The 19,382-nt window shown below is 40.8% G+C and overlaps 1 protein-coding gene across 1 annotated transcript in view; it reads right to left on the reverse strand.

Annotated features, from left to right (window-relative positions):
- The window catches only part of PDZD8 (PDZ domain containing 8), a 41,032-nt gene extending 22,312 nt beyond the window's left edge, over positions 1 to 18,720 (reverse strand). The window contains exons 1-3 of the mRNA XM_081329378.1: positions 17,264 to 18,720; positions 5,212 to 5,334; positions 1,276 to 1,378 (exon numbers count right to left, since the gene is read on the reverse strand). Coding sequence (XP_081185504.1) covers positions 1,276 to 1,378; positions 5,212 to 5,334; positions 17,264 to 18,120 — 1,083 coding nt within the window. The 5' untranslated portion in view covers positions 18,121 to 18,720. The remainder of the gene's footprint in view (positions 1 to 1,275; positions 1,379 to 5,211; positions 5,335 to 17,263) is intronic.
- Positions 18,721 to 19,382: the final 662 nt, after the last annotated feature.

Consider the following 19,382-nt stretch of genomic DNA (forward strand, 5'->3'; position numbering starts at 1 on the left):
AATAAGTTTAAAATCTTAATTCAGGTAGTCTTACCTTCTCTGATACTTTAATTTACTAATGCATAAAAAATAGCAATACTGCCACCTACTGTTCAAAAGTATACAATTATTACATGGGCTGAGAAAAAGAAAATGCTACATCAAGTTATGATTCTCAAAAAGTAAGTGTCATGTCTTTATTTATTCGTTAGATTTGGATACCATGCATCTTACTCTCAGAGTGAGCATTGCCAATCTTATGCCATCACTGGCAGCAACTAGGGAAAACACTTATTCTCAAAGATAGGGATAACAGTAAAGACCAAAATCAGTTATAAAAATTATATATATATATATATATATATATATATATATATATATATATATATATATATATATATATATATATATATATATATATATATATATATATATATATATATATATATATATATATATATATATATATATATATATATATATACACACACACACACACACACACACACACACACACACACACACACACACATACACTTCCTAAGAAAGTTTGGAACAGCCATTAAACAGGATGGAAAACCAGTGCTTTCCCCACCTCCCACCCCGGGATACTGCCCATTGTTCAAGTAATGTAATGTAATTTAATTTATATCCCACCTTAATTTTTTTACGTCAAAGGCAGCTACCTTATGTTCTCTCCTCCTACTTTCCCCGCAACAATCCCCACAACAAAACTGTGACTTTCTTTGCAGGAAGTGACTGGTCTAAGAGATAATGGGCCAAATTTACACTGGGAACATTTAAAGTTCATACTGTAAAATTATGTATCAAATATAGCATGTTACAGGGACGCGGTGGCTCAGTGGGTAGGGACACTGAGCTTGTCGATCAGAAGGTCGGCAGTTTGGCGGGTCAAATCCCGAGTGCCGCGTAACAGAGTGAGCGCCTGTTACTCGTCCCAGCTTCTGCCAGCCTAGCAGTTCGGAAGCACATAAAAATGCAAGTAAAAAAATAGGGACCACTACGGTGGGAAGGTAACAGCATTCCGTGCGCCTTTGGCGTCTAGTCATGCCGGCCACATGACCACAGAGACGTCCTCGGACAAGCGCTGGCTCTTCGGCTTTGAAACAGAGATGAGCACTGGCCCCTAGAGTCGGAAACGACTAGCACCCATGTGCGGGGGAACCTTCACCTTTACCTTATAGCATGTTACATATTATATAGTATATTGTATTATATATAATATTCCAAATATCACTGTTGTATGTAACTGAAATTATGGAAAAGATGGTTTACCGTCTTGATGAAAGTCCTTTCTTTCTCTTCCCAGAATTTGTCACTTAATTCAATTGTGCAGTGAATATTTATTTCTCTCTCATAGGATCCAAAAATAAATAATCTGAAATTCAAACATATAATTATTAAATTACCATTAATTGCTTACAGCTGCTACATTTTCTTTACAAATTTATTCATAGTACACTATTTCAGAATATCAGAAGTTTGTTTTTTTTAAAGAATTTGCGCCCTCTAGTGGAATCAGGTAGGAAATGAAAGCAAGGACACAATTTCTACATTTTTCATATATGGTAGATAATATATGCACTAAAGTAGATAACAAGTGTAACTGTGCATCATTGAAAAGTAAATAGTATAGAAACTGTGACTGAAAACTAATTTTAATTAAATGTGAATTAGTGAAATCTTTCTAAAGGAAAAATATTATTCTTTTCTGACAGGACAAACACGTATCTGTCTTCATAACTTTATTTTTTGCATTTTTTTGTTTATTTGTGTAACAAACAAACATTAAGTCAATAGCGGTCTACATCACATTGCGAAGAGGAGATAAAATTGTCCCATTACATGTAAGAAAATAGTCACAAAGAAAGAAGAAATTCTTACATATAACAAGTAATAAAGTTCAATTAACAACTCTTTTTGACATCCAATTGTACCATTGAGTGCAAGATAAATAATATTCTGTGTCCCCTCGTCCCCTTAACATCATAGTAAGCCGATCTGATTCCGCACAGTTTATTATTTTCTGAATTATTATTTGGTTGGGTGGGCTAACATCCCTCTTCCAATATTGGGCCCACACCAATCTTGCAGCAACTGTCTTCATAACTTTTAAGTACTTCCGAAAATATATGCATTATGAAATGTACCTGCCAGCTAATTAGAATAGCCTTTTAATCCATATTTTCAATATATACTCAGTAGAGCTTGTATGTGAAGATTCTTCATTTTATAGGAATATTTGCAATTCTACTCAACTGTTATTTAATAGCTTAACTGCCAAATAAGAAAAACGGGTTAGATTAAAGATCAAGGAAGTGCTACTGGTCTCCTCTATTACACTTTTTCTGACTAATCTATAAGAAATAAATTTTAAAATATGTCTACGTTGGCTAGTGTTACCCAATAGGTTTGATTTATATGCTATCAAGTCAGTATTGACTCGTAGTGACTACAAAGATAGATTTTCTCCATGATGATTTGTCTCTAACCTGGTTCTACATTTCTTCCAATGGAGCATCTATGACTATTGTTAACTGACCATCTATCACCTAAAAGGTTGTTCTCTTCTCCTCTTTCCTTCCACTTTTCCTGTGGTAGACACTTCTTCAGAGACATAGGTCTTCATATAAGACCTTTTAGAAGTAGAATCATTTGAATCTGGTTAGTGATTCTTCAGGGAAAAACTCTGCGTTGATTTGTTTGATGATCCCTTAGTTTGTTATTTTGTCTATCCAAAATATTCTCAGGATTTTGAACAACAAAGTTCAAAAATGTCAAAACTTTATCTTGCTTTGTCAAAGTCCTACTTTCACTTACTGCCGGTATAATTCTCATCTTTGTAGATATGAACACGTCCCTGCATCTGCGTATCTCTTCCAAGTCCTTCTTTGCTACTTACCAAGTGTTAATCTGCATCACATTTTTTCATTGCTAGGTGTTTTTTTAATGTTGACAGCTGATTCTAAAAGGCAGAAACTATCCATTATTTCAATATTTTCACCGACGGCTCTAAAGCTGGTTGTTGCTCCTGCTTTTATTAGTTTGGTCTTCTCTATGTTTAATCTAATTCCTATTTTTTTCATTGTGTTCCTTGACTTTCATTACTAGAGCTTGCAAATCATTTGCATTCTTAGCTATTACTACCCAAAATACATGCAGTTTTTCTTTAGTTTACTGAGCTTTTTATCTTACTGATAAGTTAGCCCAAGATATATCTTTTTGATAGAGAGAAAAGCCTCTGTCTTGCCTATCACCCTTATATCCTACATAAACAGGACTGTTTACTATCAACTGCTATCTTGCCACTAATGATGACTCAGCAGTCATCAAGTTATAACCAGAAGGAAAAACAGGAAGCAGAACTATACCATGACTTCAGCTACTAAAGAGACCAGAAATGTGAAATTTTCTTCTCTTAGCCATTTCCATGCCAATTTGTTTTGATAAGAGCAGCAACTTCTCGTTACTTTATAGTTATTATTGAATTATTTTCGCATTCCACCTGGTCACTGTAATATCAGTAATAAATTGCATATTAGCTCCTAAACATTCGTTTACTTTTCCATCCTCTTCATTCTCTCCTTTTTGATTTTCAGCTTTGACTTATTGCTTTGCAGGCCATTCTGAGAATCTATCTGGCTAAAGGAGAGATTACAAATGTCCAGTTTTGTTAAATTTATTTGTTGCTAGATGAATATTCAATCATTTCCCCAAGAGATTCATACAAATCAGCATCTGAGCTAAAACACAGCACATAGCATTATATTCACCATGGAATGTCTTAGTTCCATAGTTGATCCACTACAGAATCCCTGAAAGATAATCATTCAGCTGTTTTCAAGTCTTCAAACTCATGTGGCAGACTGTTTCACAGGTTGACAGTTTGTACTATCAGGAAATTAGTCCCGATGACTATAGTGAATTTCCTTGTATTTTTAACTCTCTGGTTTTGGTTCGCCCTTTGGGCCACAGATAATACATCTGCACCCTTTTCTATATGACAACCATTCAGATATTTGATACTGTTACCATAGCTCCACTCAGTTGAATTTTATACCCAGATCCTTTAAAAATTTCTCATGGAGATTGGTTTCTAAAACTTTCACTATCTTGGTGGCCCTTCTTGAACTTGCTCTGTTTTCTCACTGTGCTTTTTGAACTGTGGTGCCCAGAACTGGACAGATGGAGCAATTCTGATCTATTAAATGAGTTCTATGCTTTGATGATAATGTACGTGCCCAAAGGTGCATCTGTCTTTTTTTTTCACCTGCATCACACTGCTGGCTTGTGTTTAACAAGTGGCTGACGAAGAAACCCAATTTCTTTACACATATACTACTGCCAAACCAGGTATCACCACTCAATATTTGTGCTATACATTTTTCCTACCCAGATGCTGAACTTTATTTTATTCCTTGTTAAATTTTATTCTGTTTATTTCAGTCTACTGCTCAAATCCATCTAAACCTTTAGTGTACTCTCTTATCTAAGGTATAAACTTTATACGTAAGTGTTTCCACAACTCCCTCAAAGAAGACACTGATTATATTATTGAAGAGCTTAGGACACAGGATAGCACACTGTTTGATATTTCCAAACTAATGTGGTGCCATTAATGAGCAGTTTTGAGTGTGATTGTTCAGCCAACTCTTAAGTTCATCTAAGCCGACTTTCTTAGGAGACGATAAACTGCCTGGTTAGGGTATCCAGTAATGACTTTTTTCACCATCACTTGGCTTCTTCCAAAAGAGCCATGCTATGAATTTAGCTTTCATAGTGAACCCACAGCCAAATAAACTATGAGAGTGCCCGAGTACTTCTTCTCTTAGAGTATTCTGGTATTTATTGGCAGTCTTCCATCCAAGTACTAGCCAAGCCTGACACAGTTTATGTTTTTGAGATCAGCAAAGTAGTGTACTTTTGTCATGAAGTCTGTATCACTGCCACTCAAAAGGGCAAAATCTGCTTGGGGCAACTGATTCTTCAGGAGATATCTTAGCTACAGCATGTACCACATCAGACGCTTCAACTGTTTTGAGCTCTGTTGTTTGCTAATGAAAACCTTCTGTCAGAAAAATAAACTGGACACAAATCCTTAACTTGAAGAACCATGACTTTAACCTTAACCCTTTCTTAATCCTGTTTACCCAGTCACTTGATTTTAAGACACAAACAAAACCAGTATTACAAGAAGTGTCAAGAACATACCTTGAACATTCTATTAAAGAAACTTTCAGTCTTCCTTCCGTTAGTGAGAAACCTTGTATACTGAGGTTCCGGTCTCTATATTCTTCAGGTGGCACAACTTGAAATGGAAAAAATGGTTTGAACCTAATCAAAAGATACGTACATATTATTTATTTAGAACTGTGATTTTAGCAATTATTCTGTTGTTACAAGACTCTTGACAGAAAATATCTACAGCCCCAGAAATGAAATAATCATTATCATCATGGCCAACTATAGAGTATGTATTGCAATCATTGTTGCATCCAAAGGTTTTTGTACAGGATCTCATAGTGGCAACAAGTTTATTTTATTTTATTTATTTATTTATTTATTTAAATTTATATACTGCCCTATTCCCGTAGGACTCAGGGAGGTTTACAGGGAAAATTTAAAGTTAAAATACATCACATACAATTAAAATCGATTAAAACTAAGATTAAATTAATCCCTGAACTTAACTAAAACCCCATTAATTAAATAATTAAAACCCCTCAGTCTGGGCCAGACAGCTCAAAAAACCAAGTTTTCAAGTCCCTACGAAATTAGCGAAGGTCGGGGGCGGTCCTAAGCTCTGTGGGAAGCTGGTTCCAAAGGGCCAGCGCGCCCACAGAGAACGCCCTTCCCCTGGGAATAACCCGCCGGCACTCCTTAACCGGCGGTACCCTAAGAAGGCCCTCCCTGTGGGAGCGCACAGGACGATGGGAAGTTGATGCCGGCAGCAGGTGTTCCCTTAGATAATCCGGACCCAAGCCATTAGAGCTTTATAGGTCATTACCACCACCTTGAATCTCACCCGGAGGGCAACCGGAAGCCAATGCAGCTCACGGAGAAGAGGTGTTACACGGGAGTATCGGGAAACTCCCATAACAACTCGTGCAGCTGCATTCTGCACTAGCTGAAGCCTCCGAGTGGTCCTCAATGGCAGCCCCATGTAGAGAGCGTTGCAGTAGTCTAGCCGGGAGGTCACAAGCACATGGGTGACTGTGCGTAGGGCATCTTGGTCCAGATAGGGCCGCAACTGGCGCACCAGACGAAGCTGGACAAAAGCCCCCCTGGTCACGGCTCCTATATGATCTTCAAAATTGAGCCATGAATCCAAGAGGACGCCCAAGTTGCGAGCCCTATCGACGGGGGGTAACACCTCACCCCCCATCATTAGTGATGGAACAACCTGGTTTATCCGAGATGCCAATATGCACAGCCACTCAGTCTTGTCAGGATTGAGTCGAAGCCTGTTTCTCCCCATCCAAACCCGGACCGCTTCCAGGCAACGGGACATCACGTCGAGTGCATCACTGGGTTGGTTCGGGGTGGAAAGAAAAAGTTGGGTATCATCAGCATACTGATGATACCCCACCCCGAAACCACGAATGAGCTCGCCCAGCGGTTTCATGTAGATGTTGAACAGGAGGGGAGAGAGGACCGACCCCTGAGGGACTCCACAAACGAGAGACCTCGGGGCGGAACTCTGCCCTCCTGTCAACACCGACTGTGAGCGGCCCAGGAGGTAGGAGGAGAACCACCGTAAAATGGTGCCTCCCACTCCCAACCCACTGAGATGCCGCAGTAGGATACCATGGTCGATGGTATCGAAAGCCGCTGAGAGATCTAAAAGGACTAGGACAGAGGAACATCCCCTGTCCCGAGCCTGCCAGAGATCATTCACCAGTGCAACCAATGCCGTCTCCGTGCTGTACCCGGGCCTGAAACCCGATTGGTACGGGTCCAGATAATCAGTTTCCTCCAGGAACAGAGGAAGCTGATGCGCAACCACACTCTCAACAACCTTCACCAAAAAGCGAAGGTTGGAGACCGGACGATAGTTATTTAAAACAGCCGGGTCCAGGGCAGGCTTCTTGAGGAGAGGCCTCACCACCGCCTCCTTCAAGGCAGCGGGGAAGATACCCTCCTTCAAGGAAGCAGTTATTACTGCCTGGAACCAGCCTCGTGTCTCCTCCCGAGCCGCATAGACCAGCCAGGAGGGGCACAGGTCCAGTAAACAAGTGGTGGAGCTCAGTCTCCTCATAATCCTGTCCACGTCCTCGGGAGAAACAGGGTTGAACTCAGTCCAGATAACATGCTCAAGACCGCTTGATTCCTCCATGCCAGACTCTGCCCAGTCAGAGTCCAAACCGGTCCGGATCTGAGCGATTTTGTCCACCAGATGATGACTAAACTCCTCAGCCTGACCCTGTAAGGGTTCCTCCCTCACCTCCTGATTAAGGAGAGAGCGAGTCACCCTAAACAGGGCGGCTGGGCGATTATCTGCGGACGCGATGAGGGCAGCGAAGTAATTAGACTTCACCATCCTCATCGCAGCAAGGTAAGACCTTGTAAAGGCTCTTAGTTGCAATCGGTCAGATTCAGACCAGGTGGACCTCCAACCGCTCTCTAGACCCCGTCTCCGACGCTTCATCTCCCGGAGCTCCACAGTAAACCATGGAGCCCAACGGGATCTGTGCCGAGTCTGGGGTCGCAAGGGTACAACACGGTCGAGTGCCTCGGTAGCCGCCCTTTCCCAGGCATCAACCAAGGCATCGACCGGGCTGTGAGTGAGGGAGATAAGTAAGGACCCAAGCGCCATCTGGAACCGTTCTGGGTCCATTAGGCGCCTGGGACGGAACCATCTGGTCGGTTCCACAGCCCGGCAGCGGGGGGTGGCACAATGGAAGACCAGCCGCAGGAGATAATGATCGGACCATGACAGGGGGACAACAGATGGCGAGCCCCCTCCCAAATCATCCAACCATTGTCCAGATAGAAAAATCAGGTCAAGGGTGTGACCCGCCCCATGAGTCGGGCCCTGAATTACTTGGGTCAGGTCCATGGCCATCATGGAAGCCATGAACTCCCGAGCTAACTCTGACGACTCTCCCAGGGAAGGCAGGTTGAAATCGCCCAGACTGGGAAACTCCACCGTCAACCCTGAGAGGGTGTCGAGCAGCTCAGGCAGGGCCATTGCCACACAGCTGGGCGCCAGGTATGTTAGCAACAGACCCAACTGAGCCCGAGGGCCACATCTCATGAGAAGAGACTCACTCCTGCCTATCTGGACAACGGTGGTCTCCCGCGGACATAAGGTCTCCCGTATAACCACCGTCACCCCACCGCCCCTGCCCTGAGCTCGAGACTGGTGTAGCACACAGAAACCCGGAGGGCAAAGTTCAACCAGAGGGACACCGCCCTCTGGGCCCAACCAGGTCTCCGTAATGCATGCCAGATCCACGTGTTCCTCCTCGATCAATTCCCGGACGAGGGGAGCCTTGTTCACCACGGATCGGGCATTGAAATACACCAGTCTGAGCTCAGGGTCCTGATCCCCCTCACCCCCGGATACAAGGGTACTAACCGGAGGGTTGGAACACGCCACCGCTCGAAGATAGTAGGGGCGCGGTCCCGGATATTGATACGGCCCTCCGTGTAACCGCCTGCTGCCATTCCCAATCGTCGTGGGGATTTTCAACCCCACCCCCATACCAACGGAACCAAAAGCCCACGCCCCCAACCCCATCTCACCGGGAACTATTGGAGGCCCAGACTGACAGCCGGTTGATAAAACCCTCCCCAATTCCCTCCCCTCCCTTCCATTCCCACCCTTCCCTAACCCTTTAAAACAACCGGCTAAAAAACATACAAGGGGCCTCTTAATGCATTTCCACCAGAGGCCCCTATTTAAGCCCAGCCACCTCTCAGGGTCCCAACAATTGGGCCCGTCCTTAAGGGAAGTAAGGGACATGGCAACCGGTCGTATCCAGGAGGGAGGAGCCCCCCTGAGAGCATATAAGTCCGTGCTAGAGTATTGTATATGAACCATATCATGATAACAACTGCATAGGGCCATAAACCAATGAGCAATTAGATGACCATAATGATGTGATGTTATGAGCCAGGATAAGCATCTCAATCCCAACTCAGTCCAACTCGGCTCTCACCCGAGTCAACCAGGTGAGTCAACCGCAGCCGCTCTCTCACCGTTCATGTGCTTGTAATTATTTCCCATTTCCCAGTAATACTATTTGTGATCACATTTAAGGTTTTATTTCCCCAAAGACTTGAAAAAATATCCACGTGTTTACTTTTATGCTAGAAAGTTATAAGCATTTATTCAAGGATATGCAGTCTATAACACTTATGGAAAATCCATGCGATAAAAATATGGAAAACTTAAATGGCAATCTCCACAGGAGCAGGCAGGATGTGTCAAACTGTCAAAAGCAGTATTGCTGTGTTGTAACGTAAGTTCTACCATTTTTTTTTTAAAAAAAAAACATGCCCCAAAGGATAATGATTGTTGCATGATGGCACAAAAAGACTTTCTTCATTCTGATTAAACGAGCTAGATCTTGCAAACACTTCTGAAGTGTACTGTAATTTATTTTAAAAAATGTATAAATAACTGATTGCATTTCATTTCACGCACTGGTTTCTGAAGGCCAAATTATCCCAGGTAACTCACTAACTTAGAAAGCTAAGAGGGTGCCTGATTTCCTCAATCAATATCAATTTTCATTTTAAGTTGAATATTACTCCTGATGACTTAATGGACATGGAAATGATTCACCATTGCATTCTTCCAGGATTTTACTGGTGCTGTTGTACGAGAAAATAAGGTGTTGTTTAGGAGAAGCTTAACACCCCACTTCCCAGGGACTTGAGAAGTAATACCCTATGGCACATTAGGACATAAGCATAGGTGCTAGGAAGCAAGGCCAGTATAGCCATAAAAGTAATTATCTAGAAAGAAATCATGAGAATCCTGTCTTTGGGTTTTTTTAAAAAAAAAACTATACCACTGCTTTTATAATTCTACTTCACAGACACACACATACCCATCTCCATTTGACTTCTCTAAACCCAGTACATCTTGGTATATCCAAAGAGTTACTTTGCTGTATGCAATAAGTATATTCTAATGTAAACTCACTCATCCTCACTCTTTTTAGGTTGCTTCTATAACCTCTGGTGCCATAAAAATATAATTTGTGTTTCATACGATGAGGGGTATATAGCTGATCATAATTATTAAACGACTTTATACAGACATTTTTCCTCCACAATGCCAGCCAAGTATTACCCAGGTACAACCTTGCTTTTTGTGATAATCAATGACAGTTAGATGCTGCCACTAGCTGGGTGTTTTTATGTGGATTTTTTTTAAGAGGGTGTGTCTTCAAATCAATCTCAACTCCTTGTGACTGCCTATACAAGTTCTGGCAGTTTTCTTGGCACATTTTCAGTAGTGATTTTTACATTAGTGGTAGAAATAATCCTTACAACTACAATTGGGACCAAATCTCAATCACCGAGTAAGGTGGTCATTAAATGAGACATCACGTGGCTGCTTTGCTTAATAACAGTAATCCCAGCACTGTATGGATGATCCGTTATTATGCAGTTTTCTGAAAAATCAAAATGCTCCCCTATTGGGTTAAATTATGTCCATTTTTGTTTTTGTATTCCATTATTTTTTTACATAAGGATTGCCTAGTAGTTTGTCTTATGCAGAGCTTAGTAATTACAAAGTACTTTTTACCTTTCAGAGAAATTGTGAAGATAATTTTCCAAGTTGTAAAGAAGACAAAACTAATTATGCTAATTTACCTTGCAAATGTTCTTCTTAATAAGAGAATATTTGGTCATTCCACTATATTTTACATATTTAGAGAACAGAATCTGTCCAGTGGTGAACAGAGTTCTTAGGTTCCTTAACAATAAGAAAATTGCATGCCACTATGCTAACTTAAGTCAGACATTACCACTGTCTTGCAACACAACGTCAACACCTCATGCAGTCCAAGACATGTATTTCCACATGCATGAGAAAATATGTAATTACATTATTTACCACAATGTGGTTCTACATAACGTCTCACCAAGCCAAGAGCAAAAATGGGACGCTACCTTTCCATGCCCACTCAAAGTAGCCTGATGTCAACCACTTCACACACCAGACTGGCACAGCCTTGAAATGCCTGCATGCTAAATTGGATAAGAAGCAGGGATAGGTGCTAGTATTCCCTGACCATAAGTCTTACCCAATCATAACCACAGCCCTATGAGAATTTGGTCCTGTTCTGCCTGGGTAAAATATATCACAGGAAATGAAAGAGAAAAAAGAAAAATAATTTGCAAAATGTACAAAAATACCCTGATAACCATGCTAAACTTGCTTACGGAAGTCTTAGAGAGAAAGGTGATGACAATTAACATCTTGTTGTGAATCAGATAGAAGGTAATCAATTACATATTTTTATTATATTACACACTAAATTGTGTACATAGACAATTATATTCTACGTGTTTATTGTACTATAAGAAACTTACCAATCTGCATTCTTACTATTTGTTAGCATATAATTAGCTTACTGAGTCTGTAAAATAAAGTTTCAAGTAATTCTCAAAAGAGTTATTTTTAAATGAAGATTGGTTTTAAAGACTCAGCATCACAATTCCAACTCTTCATCTCTTTCCAGAAAATTCACATGCACACTGAAAATAGAATGTTATAGACAAAATTCAAGAATATTCCGTATCCACCAAACATGCATGTTCAAATAATGTCATCTGAAATAACAAATAGGTTTGCCAATTGTGTACCCACATCAGATTATCAGGTACATTAACACCTGCTCTAACAGATAATTAAAAATAAATTGTTCAGAGCAAGTAACTATGAGGACTACAAGATCTCATTCTCATATCACAATTATAAATGTTTCTGAATCAATGTAGTGACCCATCCTTCTAAGCACACACACAGAAGTCCTGCAGAGTTTTAAGAATGTAAAATAAATACCAGTAGCAGAATCCAATGTCATCTGTCACTAGTGTTAGGAAAGTAGCATCCATAAGGAAATAGCATTTATCATGCTGGAGAAAAAAAGGAATAATTATATACAAAAGCATAAATTACTGGTAACAGTTTAAAGTGCATGCAAAAAGGGATGCATAACTAGGTAAACCGAGGCTAAATACATGCAAACTTTTTAAAATATAATTTTATTAAGGATGCTAATTACAATAGTGAAATCTAATATAAATTAAAAGAATAGAAAAAAGAATGAAAGGTACCAGTAAAAATAAAGAAAAAAATAGAAAGAAAAAAAGAATAAAGAAAAAATATATAAAGAAATGACTTTCAAACTTAGCCCACCAAGGATAAATAATTTTAGTAACTCTGCACCCCTTTTAGTTTGCAACCAATGATCTCTTCATCCCATACCCCATCTCTTAATTACTGGTAGTCCTTGATTTATGACCCGTTTGTTTAAGGACCATTCCAAGTTAACATGGATCTGAAAAAAATGAGTTATGACTGGTCTTTGGACATATGACTATTCCAGCAGCCTTGCAGTGACATGATCAAAATTTGGGAGCTTGGCAAACCGCATATATTTACAATGGTTGCCGCATCTCCGGGTCACCTATTTGCCAGTTGTGGTCTTTCCAAGGGCCTTCTGACAATCAAAGTCAATGGAGGAAACTAGATTTGCTTAATGACTGCAGCAAAAAAGGTAGTAAAATCAGGCACAACTCATTTAATAACCACATTGCTTAGTGGAAAGTTTCAGTGCCAACAGTGGCGGTAAATCGAGGATTAACTGCATAAACTAATGAATAAAGTACAATCTTTTCAGTCCTGGTATCAGCTGAAAGCCTATTAACAACATATCTCATTTTAACCTTCATCAAAGAAACTAATTTTATATTTTTTTCTTTTTTTAACAGCCTTAATCTTTAGTCCATTCAAATAATGTTGTAGAAATTGATTTCTTTTCTGTCTCTTCTGATAAGATTCTTTAAAGCTTTAACAAGCCTCTTTGTAAATCCAGTACAACAAAAAGTACCCTGGTAGTTTGCTACAACTGGTCCAGAACACACTTCCCTGAGCGGTTATAGGCATTTCCTACTTAACCTATGTAACATCTCCACTCTGCAAGCTGCACAAGTTACAGTAATGTCCAGGTACAATGGAAGGTGTCGATTGTCACCTTCAACATCCTTAGGACCTGGTTAACTTCAGGACCATCTTTCCCCTAATCCTTCTTCCAAAACAATAAGAGTTGGCACAGTACAGGTGGCATCCTCTAGGTCTCAGCTGTAAAGCATTGATTGCCATATTGAAAGCGCTAAGAGACCCATTTCTTAGTACGAAAAAATGAGAGGAAACCTCACTCCCTACTAGCGCTATTGATGTTACCTCATTTGATAATGAAACGCTCTAATATATAAGCTGCCGAGAATTACTCTGATTACTGATGTGACATTTAAGTTGCTAAATAAATTTATTAATTAAAACAAACTCCCAATTTTGTTTTAATTTTATTAATGTATAGGGAGGCTACCTATTCACTCTTGTGCATTTATTACAAATATTGTTCTTAAATCCAGAGATACAGAACAGGTGGTTCTCCAGATGTTACTAAACTACAGCCTCTACCATTCCCCTCATCATCACTCACGCTAGCAAGAGCTCTGGAATAGTGTAATTCAACATCTTGAGTCTGACAAATCCCCCACTTTAATGTATTCTTTAAGGTATTCTAGTTTTCAGTTGCTACTGTACTGCTATAAAAATACCGTAAAAATCTTCTACACAGAAAAGCTAGATGTTATCCAGCCCCACTTACTTATTTAACATTTGTATGTCTGGCAGCTCAAATAATGAATCATAAAAGCTTTAAACCAACAATATGTACAGTATAATAATCTTCATAACCAATCCTCTAGGCACCAAATACGTAGTGCTGCATGGACTTAATCTCCTTCCTGAAAGATATTAGGGAGGGAGACATTTTAATCTGGGAGGAATCTGTTCCATCGGATTAGGGCAGGCATGAAACCATCCTGCTTCTATGCTTGCCTGTCTGATCTTCCAAGGGGAAAAAAAATAGGAGCATACCTTGGAGGAAGGAGTGGATTTTTTAATATTATAAGCTGCCTGGAATCACCTGTCCATGAGTCAGGCAGCCATATAGATTTGTATGAGAAATAAATAATAATAAATTTCTTCCCAGATATGCAAAGTAGCCTTCAGCTTTTGACTATACCTCACTAAAGAACCAATTTGACTGGCTACAAAACTGTCCATAATTAATCAAGCAGGTTTTCTTCCCCTTTTACGTATACACAGAATATTTGTAAAACCTACACATCTGTTATTAAAAGAGGACTTCCTTGTATTTATTGAAATTGGGCAATCACCACAAACACTACTCAAATGAGAATCATATTTGAATATACAATATCTGATTCTGGGTTAAAATATCAATCTTTACAAGAAAAAATGCAGGAATACTTTTAAAATAATGAAAAGAATTCACAAGACATGTGCAAACATACTAGAGTGAAAAGATGAATGCTAATTTTGCTATAGTAATTCTGATTCAAAAATAGAAAACTTTGCACTGGTACAACTAAAAGGTAATATTCTAAAGCCTTTTCCTGCTCTAGAGTTACAAAATCTTTTTAACTTGTCTAGAAATCTGAAACTGCATACAGAAAAGAACTCCTACCCACAGATGAATGAAAAGTAAGCTTTGCTTTTGTCAAATGTACATCAGTTAACCCATGGCTATTACTCTTTTTCAGAGATGCATGTTTTTATTGGATATATCCTTCCACCTTTATTCTAAGAGACTATTAGTTTACATCTACCAGTAAAAATTAATAAAATAAGAACAAACAAGGCTTTCTGGAAAAGCTCAGTTTTTAATAGTTTACAGCAGTGTTTCTTAAAGAGTGGTCGTCCCACAAGACCCTCTCAAGGATTTGCAAAATCAAAATTATTTCCCAGTTTATGTTGACTTACGAAAAGCCAACAGCAAAGGGGGCAGATCAAATTCGTGGGAGAAGGTTATTCCAAAATGCAGGTACAGCAACCAAAAACCAGCACTGTGAGTAACAAGATTTAGGCTGCTAAAAGTAGTATGCCACAGTTCAGTGTCACATATAAGACAGAGATCAAACTTCTCCTAGCACTTTTCAAGTTAGCCACTGTGACATTTAGACTCTGACTTTATACTGAAGATTGCATCTAATTAGAACCCTTGCTTTTTTAATATGCATAAGGTTCTTAAAGTAATACCTCAGATCCATAACTCCATCATGTGAGAGAGCTGCCTATTTTATATACTGATTTGTGGATGGTGTACAAATAAATAAATAAAAAAAGTAAGCACATGATCTAAAATCAAGCAAAATATAACAAGCGCAACAGCGTCTAAATGATCTCCCACGAGGCCCACTGCAACAATCCACAATCCAGGTTAGATGACCAAGGCATAAATAACTGTGAGAAGAGATTTGGTCCATAAAAGAGTTCTACTGGTGCACCAAACTAATTCCAGATCACAACTGTCACCTACTCTTTGAGGAGCTATGAGCCCAGGATTGTGTACCAGTTCTGTCTGGGGAAGTGCAACATTATTTATAACCAAAAATAGAGAAACTCTGGCACTGGAAGAACTATGAACCATACCTACTTGGGCAGCTACCCATAGCTACCCCATCCAGACTCCAATAATCTTTAGGCACTGGAACAAGACCTCAACCTCATCACTCACTCACTCAACCAAGGCTAAGCTATCTAACTGAGTATCATCATATGTAACTGATGGTAATTGATACTACCCAGGTTGGTTCAAGTAAATGTTAAACAGTTGAGAGTCCCAAGCCCTGAGGCATCCCACAAAGACGGAGCCTATGTAAAAACTAGCTTTGCAAAAAGAAGGAAAACTATTGCAACATTGCATCTCCCACTCCCAAGTCCTCTAGCAATCCAGCACTTCATAATCAATACCAAGGAGAACCAGATTGTCACACAAGTCTCATCCTCACTCTGCCAAAGATTACAGATTACGGTAAGTGAAATCAATGCTGTCATTCTCAACTGAATGAGCAGATGAGGTATAAATGTGGGGTGAATATACCATAGAATCAAGGGCTGAAAGGGACCTCCAACATCTTCCAACCCTGCTCAGGATAGGAATCTGATAGCAGTGACCAATATGAATTGAGAACTTTTATGTATTTTGTTGATATGAAGGGAAGGAATAAAGATAACATTTCAAAACAAATCTATGAAATAAGAGTAAATAGGTCGAGAAAAAGGGGAAGACTATGAAAGTTGTGTTTGTATGGAATTGCTGAAATTCTGAAAAACAGTTACAGGCAATCCTTGTCTTACAACAGTTCATTTATGACCGTTTGAAATTACAACAGTTACAATGGCACTGAAAAAAGTGACTGTTTTTCACATTTACAATTGCAGCGTCCCCATAATCACATAATCAAAATTCAGACGCTTGGCAACTATTTATGATGGTTTACAGTGTCCTGTGATCACCTTTCATAACCTTCTCACAAACGAAATCAATGGGAAAGCCAGGTTCACTTAACAACTATGTTACAAACTTAACAATTGCAGTGATACACTTAACTGTGGCAAGAAAGGTCATAAAATGGAGCAAAATTCACTTAGCAACAGAATTTTGGTCTCAATTGTGGTCGTACGTTGAGGACTACCTGCATATAATTTAAAAAAAAACAAAATGCAAGGATGGACCAGGTGAAATAAGGCTTTGCAAAACAGAGATGTAAGAAAAGCCCAATTATTATGGTGAAAATTAGATTTGGGTATACTTCCTCCTCTTTTTTTAAATTCATGTATTAATTCCTTTGGCTTATTATTTCTTACTCCTTTTAGGATCCATTCATAATGCTGCTTCCCAAGAAAGGGAATAGTTAATAAGTAATGTGGGTATAAAAATTAAGCATACTATTCACGATCAAAGCCCACAACACTTTCTTCAGAAAATGAGCATGGCTTGTTTTGGTGAATTATACACTGAAAGCCAAGTTTATTCAATTGCCTCATTTACCACTCTTCCAGAAGACATTTCTGTTACATTTCACACTGTCCTTACCAAACGTCTTCAGATTAACCCGGTGAAGTATTTCTTCTTCCGTTCCCACCCATTTTACACAAGCATGCAGTGTAACTGTATCTCCTTAATCCAAAACAACTTACCTGATTTTATAGTGAGGTAATGTATGCTTGCGCTTAATGACTTTCTTGAACTGATTGACAATGATGGAAGTAAGTTGCGGCAAGGGTCTTCCTTCAAACTGCGACTTGACTTCAAGGTCAATCAAAGGTTCATCGACGAAAGCAAAGGACCAGTGTGTGAAGGGTATACGGGTGAAGACCAGCCTCAGTCGACCCACAATTCTAGAGATTCTGGCAAACAGATACGCTGACTTGCCAAAAACAAGGTCTGCATCAATGGCTAAGTGGAAGCCCCCATCGTACTCCATGTCAACTTCAAAGTCCAGCTCCTCTGGACAGCCTTCCTCGTTACACGTCACCGGCCGCAATATCTTGATATTTTTAAAAAGGGGGATGACGTTCCCAAAGGAGACATCCCGCAAGCTGAGACCCTCCAGCACCTTGCCAGTCACTTTTGTCTGCAAAAGCTCCTCGAATTCTACCTTGATTTTCCTGGTGACCCAGTGGCGGATCAAGGAGGTGTCCTTGAGTTCCCTGAAGAGAAAGAGGCAGATGGCGTTGAGCCAGTAGAGGGTCTCCTCCGTACACTCCACCAAGGCGGGAGATTCCTGGCTCGGGGGCTTCGAGTTCTGCTCGTTTTTGGAAGAGCCCAAAGATGCGGGGAGAAACGCTTCCTGCCCCAACGTGAGGAAGCCGGTTAAGTAGTCCTTGAGGGTCGAGTCGGGCATTACTCTCGTAACAAAGAAGTGGGAGCTGCGAAGCCGGGACGAGCCGGCCGCGGCTTCCGGCTGCCTCCGATAAAAGAGAAAAAGCTGGGCGAGCAGCGTGAGGAAGAAGCCCAGCAGAGCTGACAGCAAGATTCCATAGACCGACAGCATCGCCTCGCCTCAGCGCCTTTCGCTGCTGCCTCGAGCAAACGCGCCGATCCCGGACAGCCCACCGGCCCTTCGCACCTTTACGCCGTATCCGGCAGCGGCGCAGCCATCCCCGCCTCCTCCATCTTGCCGACAACGACCTGAGGGAAACGGGCCCCGCGCTCAGTCAGGACGGGAAACTCGGCGCCGTCTTCCCTGCTCCGCCCCAGACGAAGAGGCGAAAAGCTGCCGCTCCTGCCGCCGCCGCACGCACAACTCCCTCCTCCTCCTCTGGCCCGCTTAGCTTCTCGCGGCGGCGGCGGCGGCGGCAGCAGCATCCGGGTCTTTCTTTCCTTTCCTTCCGCCTCTTCCCGCACCCCCACCCCCCCTGCCTTTGGTAGGAGCAGAAACCAACTGCTGCTTCTCTCCCTTTGCTCCGCTCCTTCCGTAGGTCCGGATTGGAGGAAGCGGGGAGGTGCGGAGGGTTACGTCATAGGGCACGCCGTCCCTTCGCGCTGACCTCATAATACTGCGGAGGGAGGAAACAACAACCAAAAAAAAAAAGAGGGGGAAAAAAAATAATCCCAACTGCGTAGGTGCGCATGCGTATTCCCTCCTCCCATCCTCTTCCCTAGCGCGGTGCTTCAAAGCCGGCGGAGAAGGTTCGGCTGGTAGAAGAGAAGAAGAGAAACGTGGGCGGATTGGAAAGAAAGAATGATCTCATTTTGCAGGCCAGTCAATCTGATCAACTTACTGACCGATCATTATCCTGCACAGATGAGGGATTCCCTTTTCAATGTCAAATGGAAAAGACGGGTTCGTTGACGAATTTTTAGCCCGTGGCTTGTCACTGGCTACAGGTAGTCCTCGACTTACGACTACAATTGAGCCCAAAATTTCTATTGCTAAGTGAGACATTTGTTAAGTGAAATTTGCCCCATTTTACATCCTTTCTTGCCACGGTTATTAAGTGAATCACCACAGTTATTAAATTAGGAATATCGTTGTTAAGTGAATCTGTCTTCCCCGTTGTCAGAAGGCTGCAAAAGGGGATCACATGACCGTGGAACACTGCAACCTTCATAAATATGAATCATTTGCCAAATTTCTGAATACTGATCACATGACTAGGGAAGCTGCAATGGTCATAAGTGTGAAAAATGGTCATAAGTCACTTTTTTCAGTGCTGTTGTAACCTTGAACAGTCACTAAATGAACTGTTGTAAGTTAAGGACTATCTGTGCTTATTCCAAAGGAGCCATGATAACCTACCTTGTTTCTTTTAA

Source organism: Vipera berus (assembly GCF_964194415.1).
Source record: "Vipera berus genome assembly, chromosome: 5".
NCBI classification, from domain to species: domain Eukaryota; kingdom Metazoa; phylum Chordata; class Lepidosauria; order Squamata; family Viperidae; genus Vipera; species Vipera berus.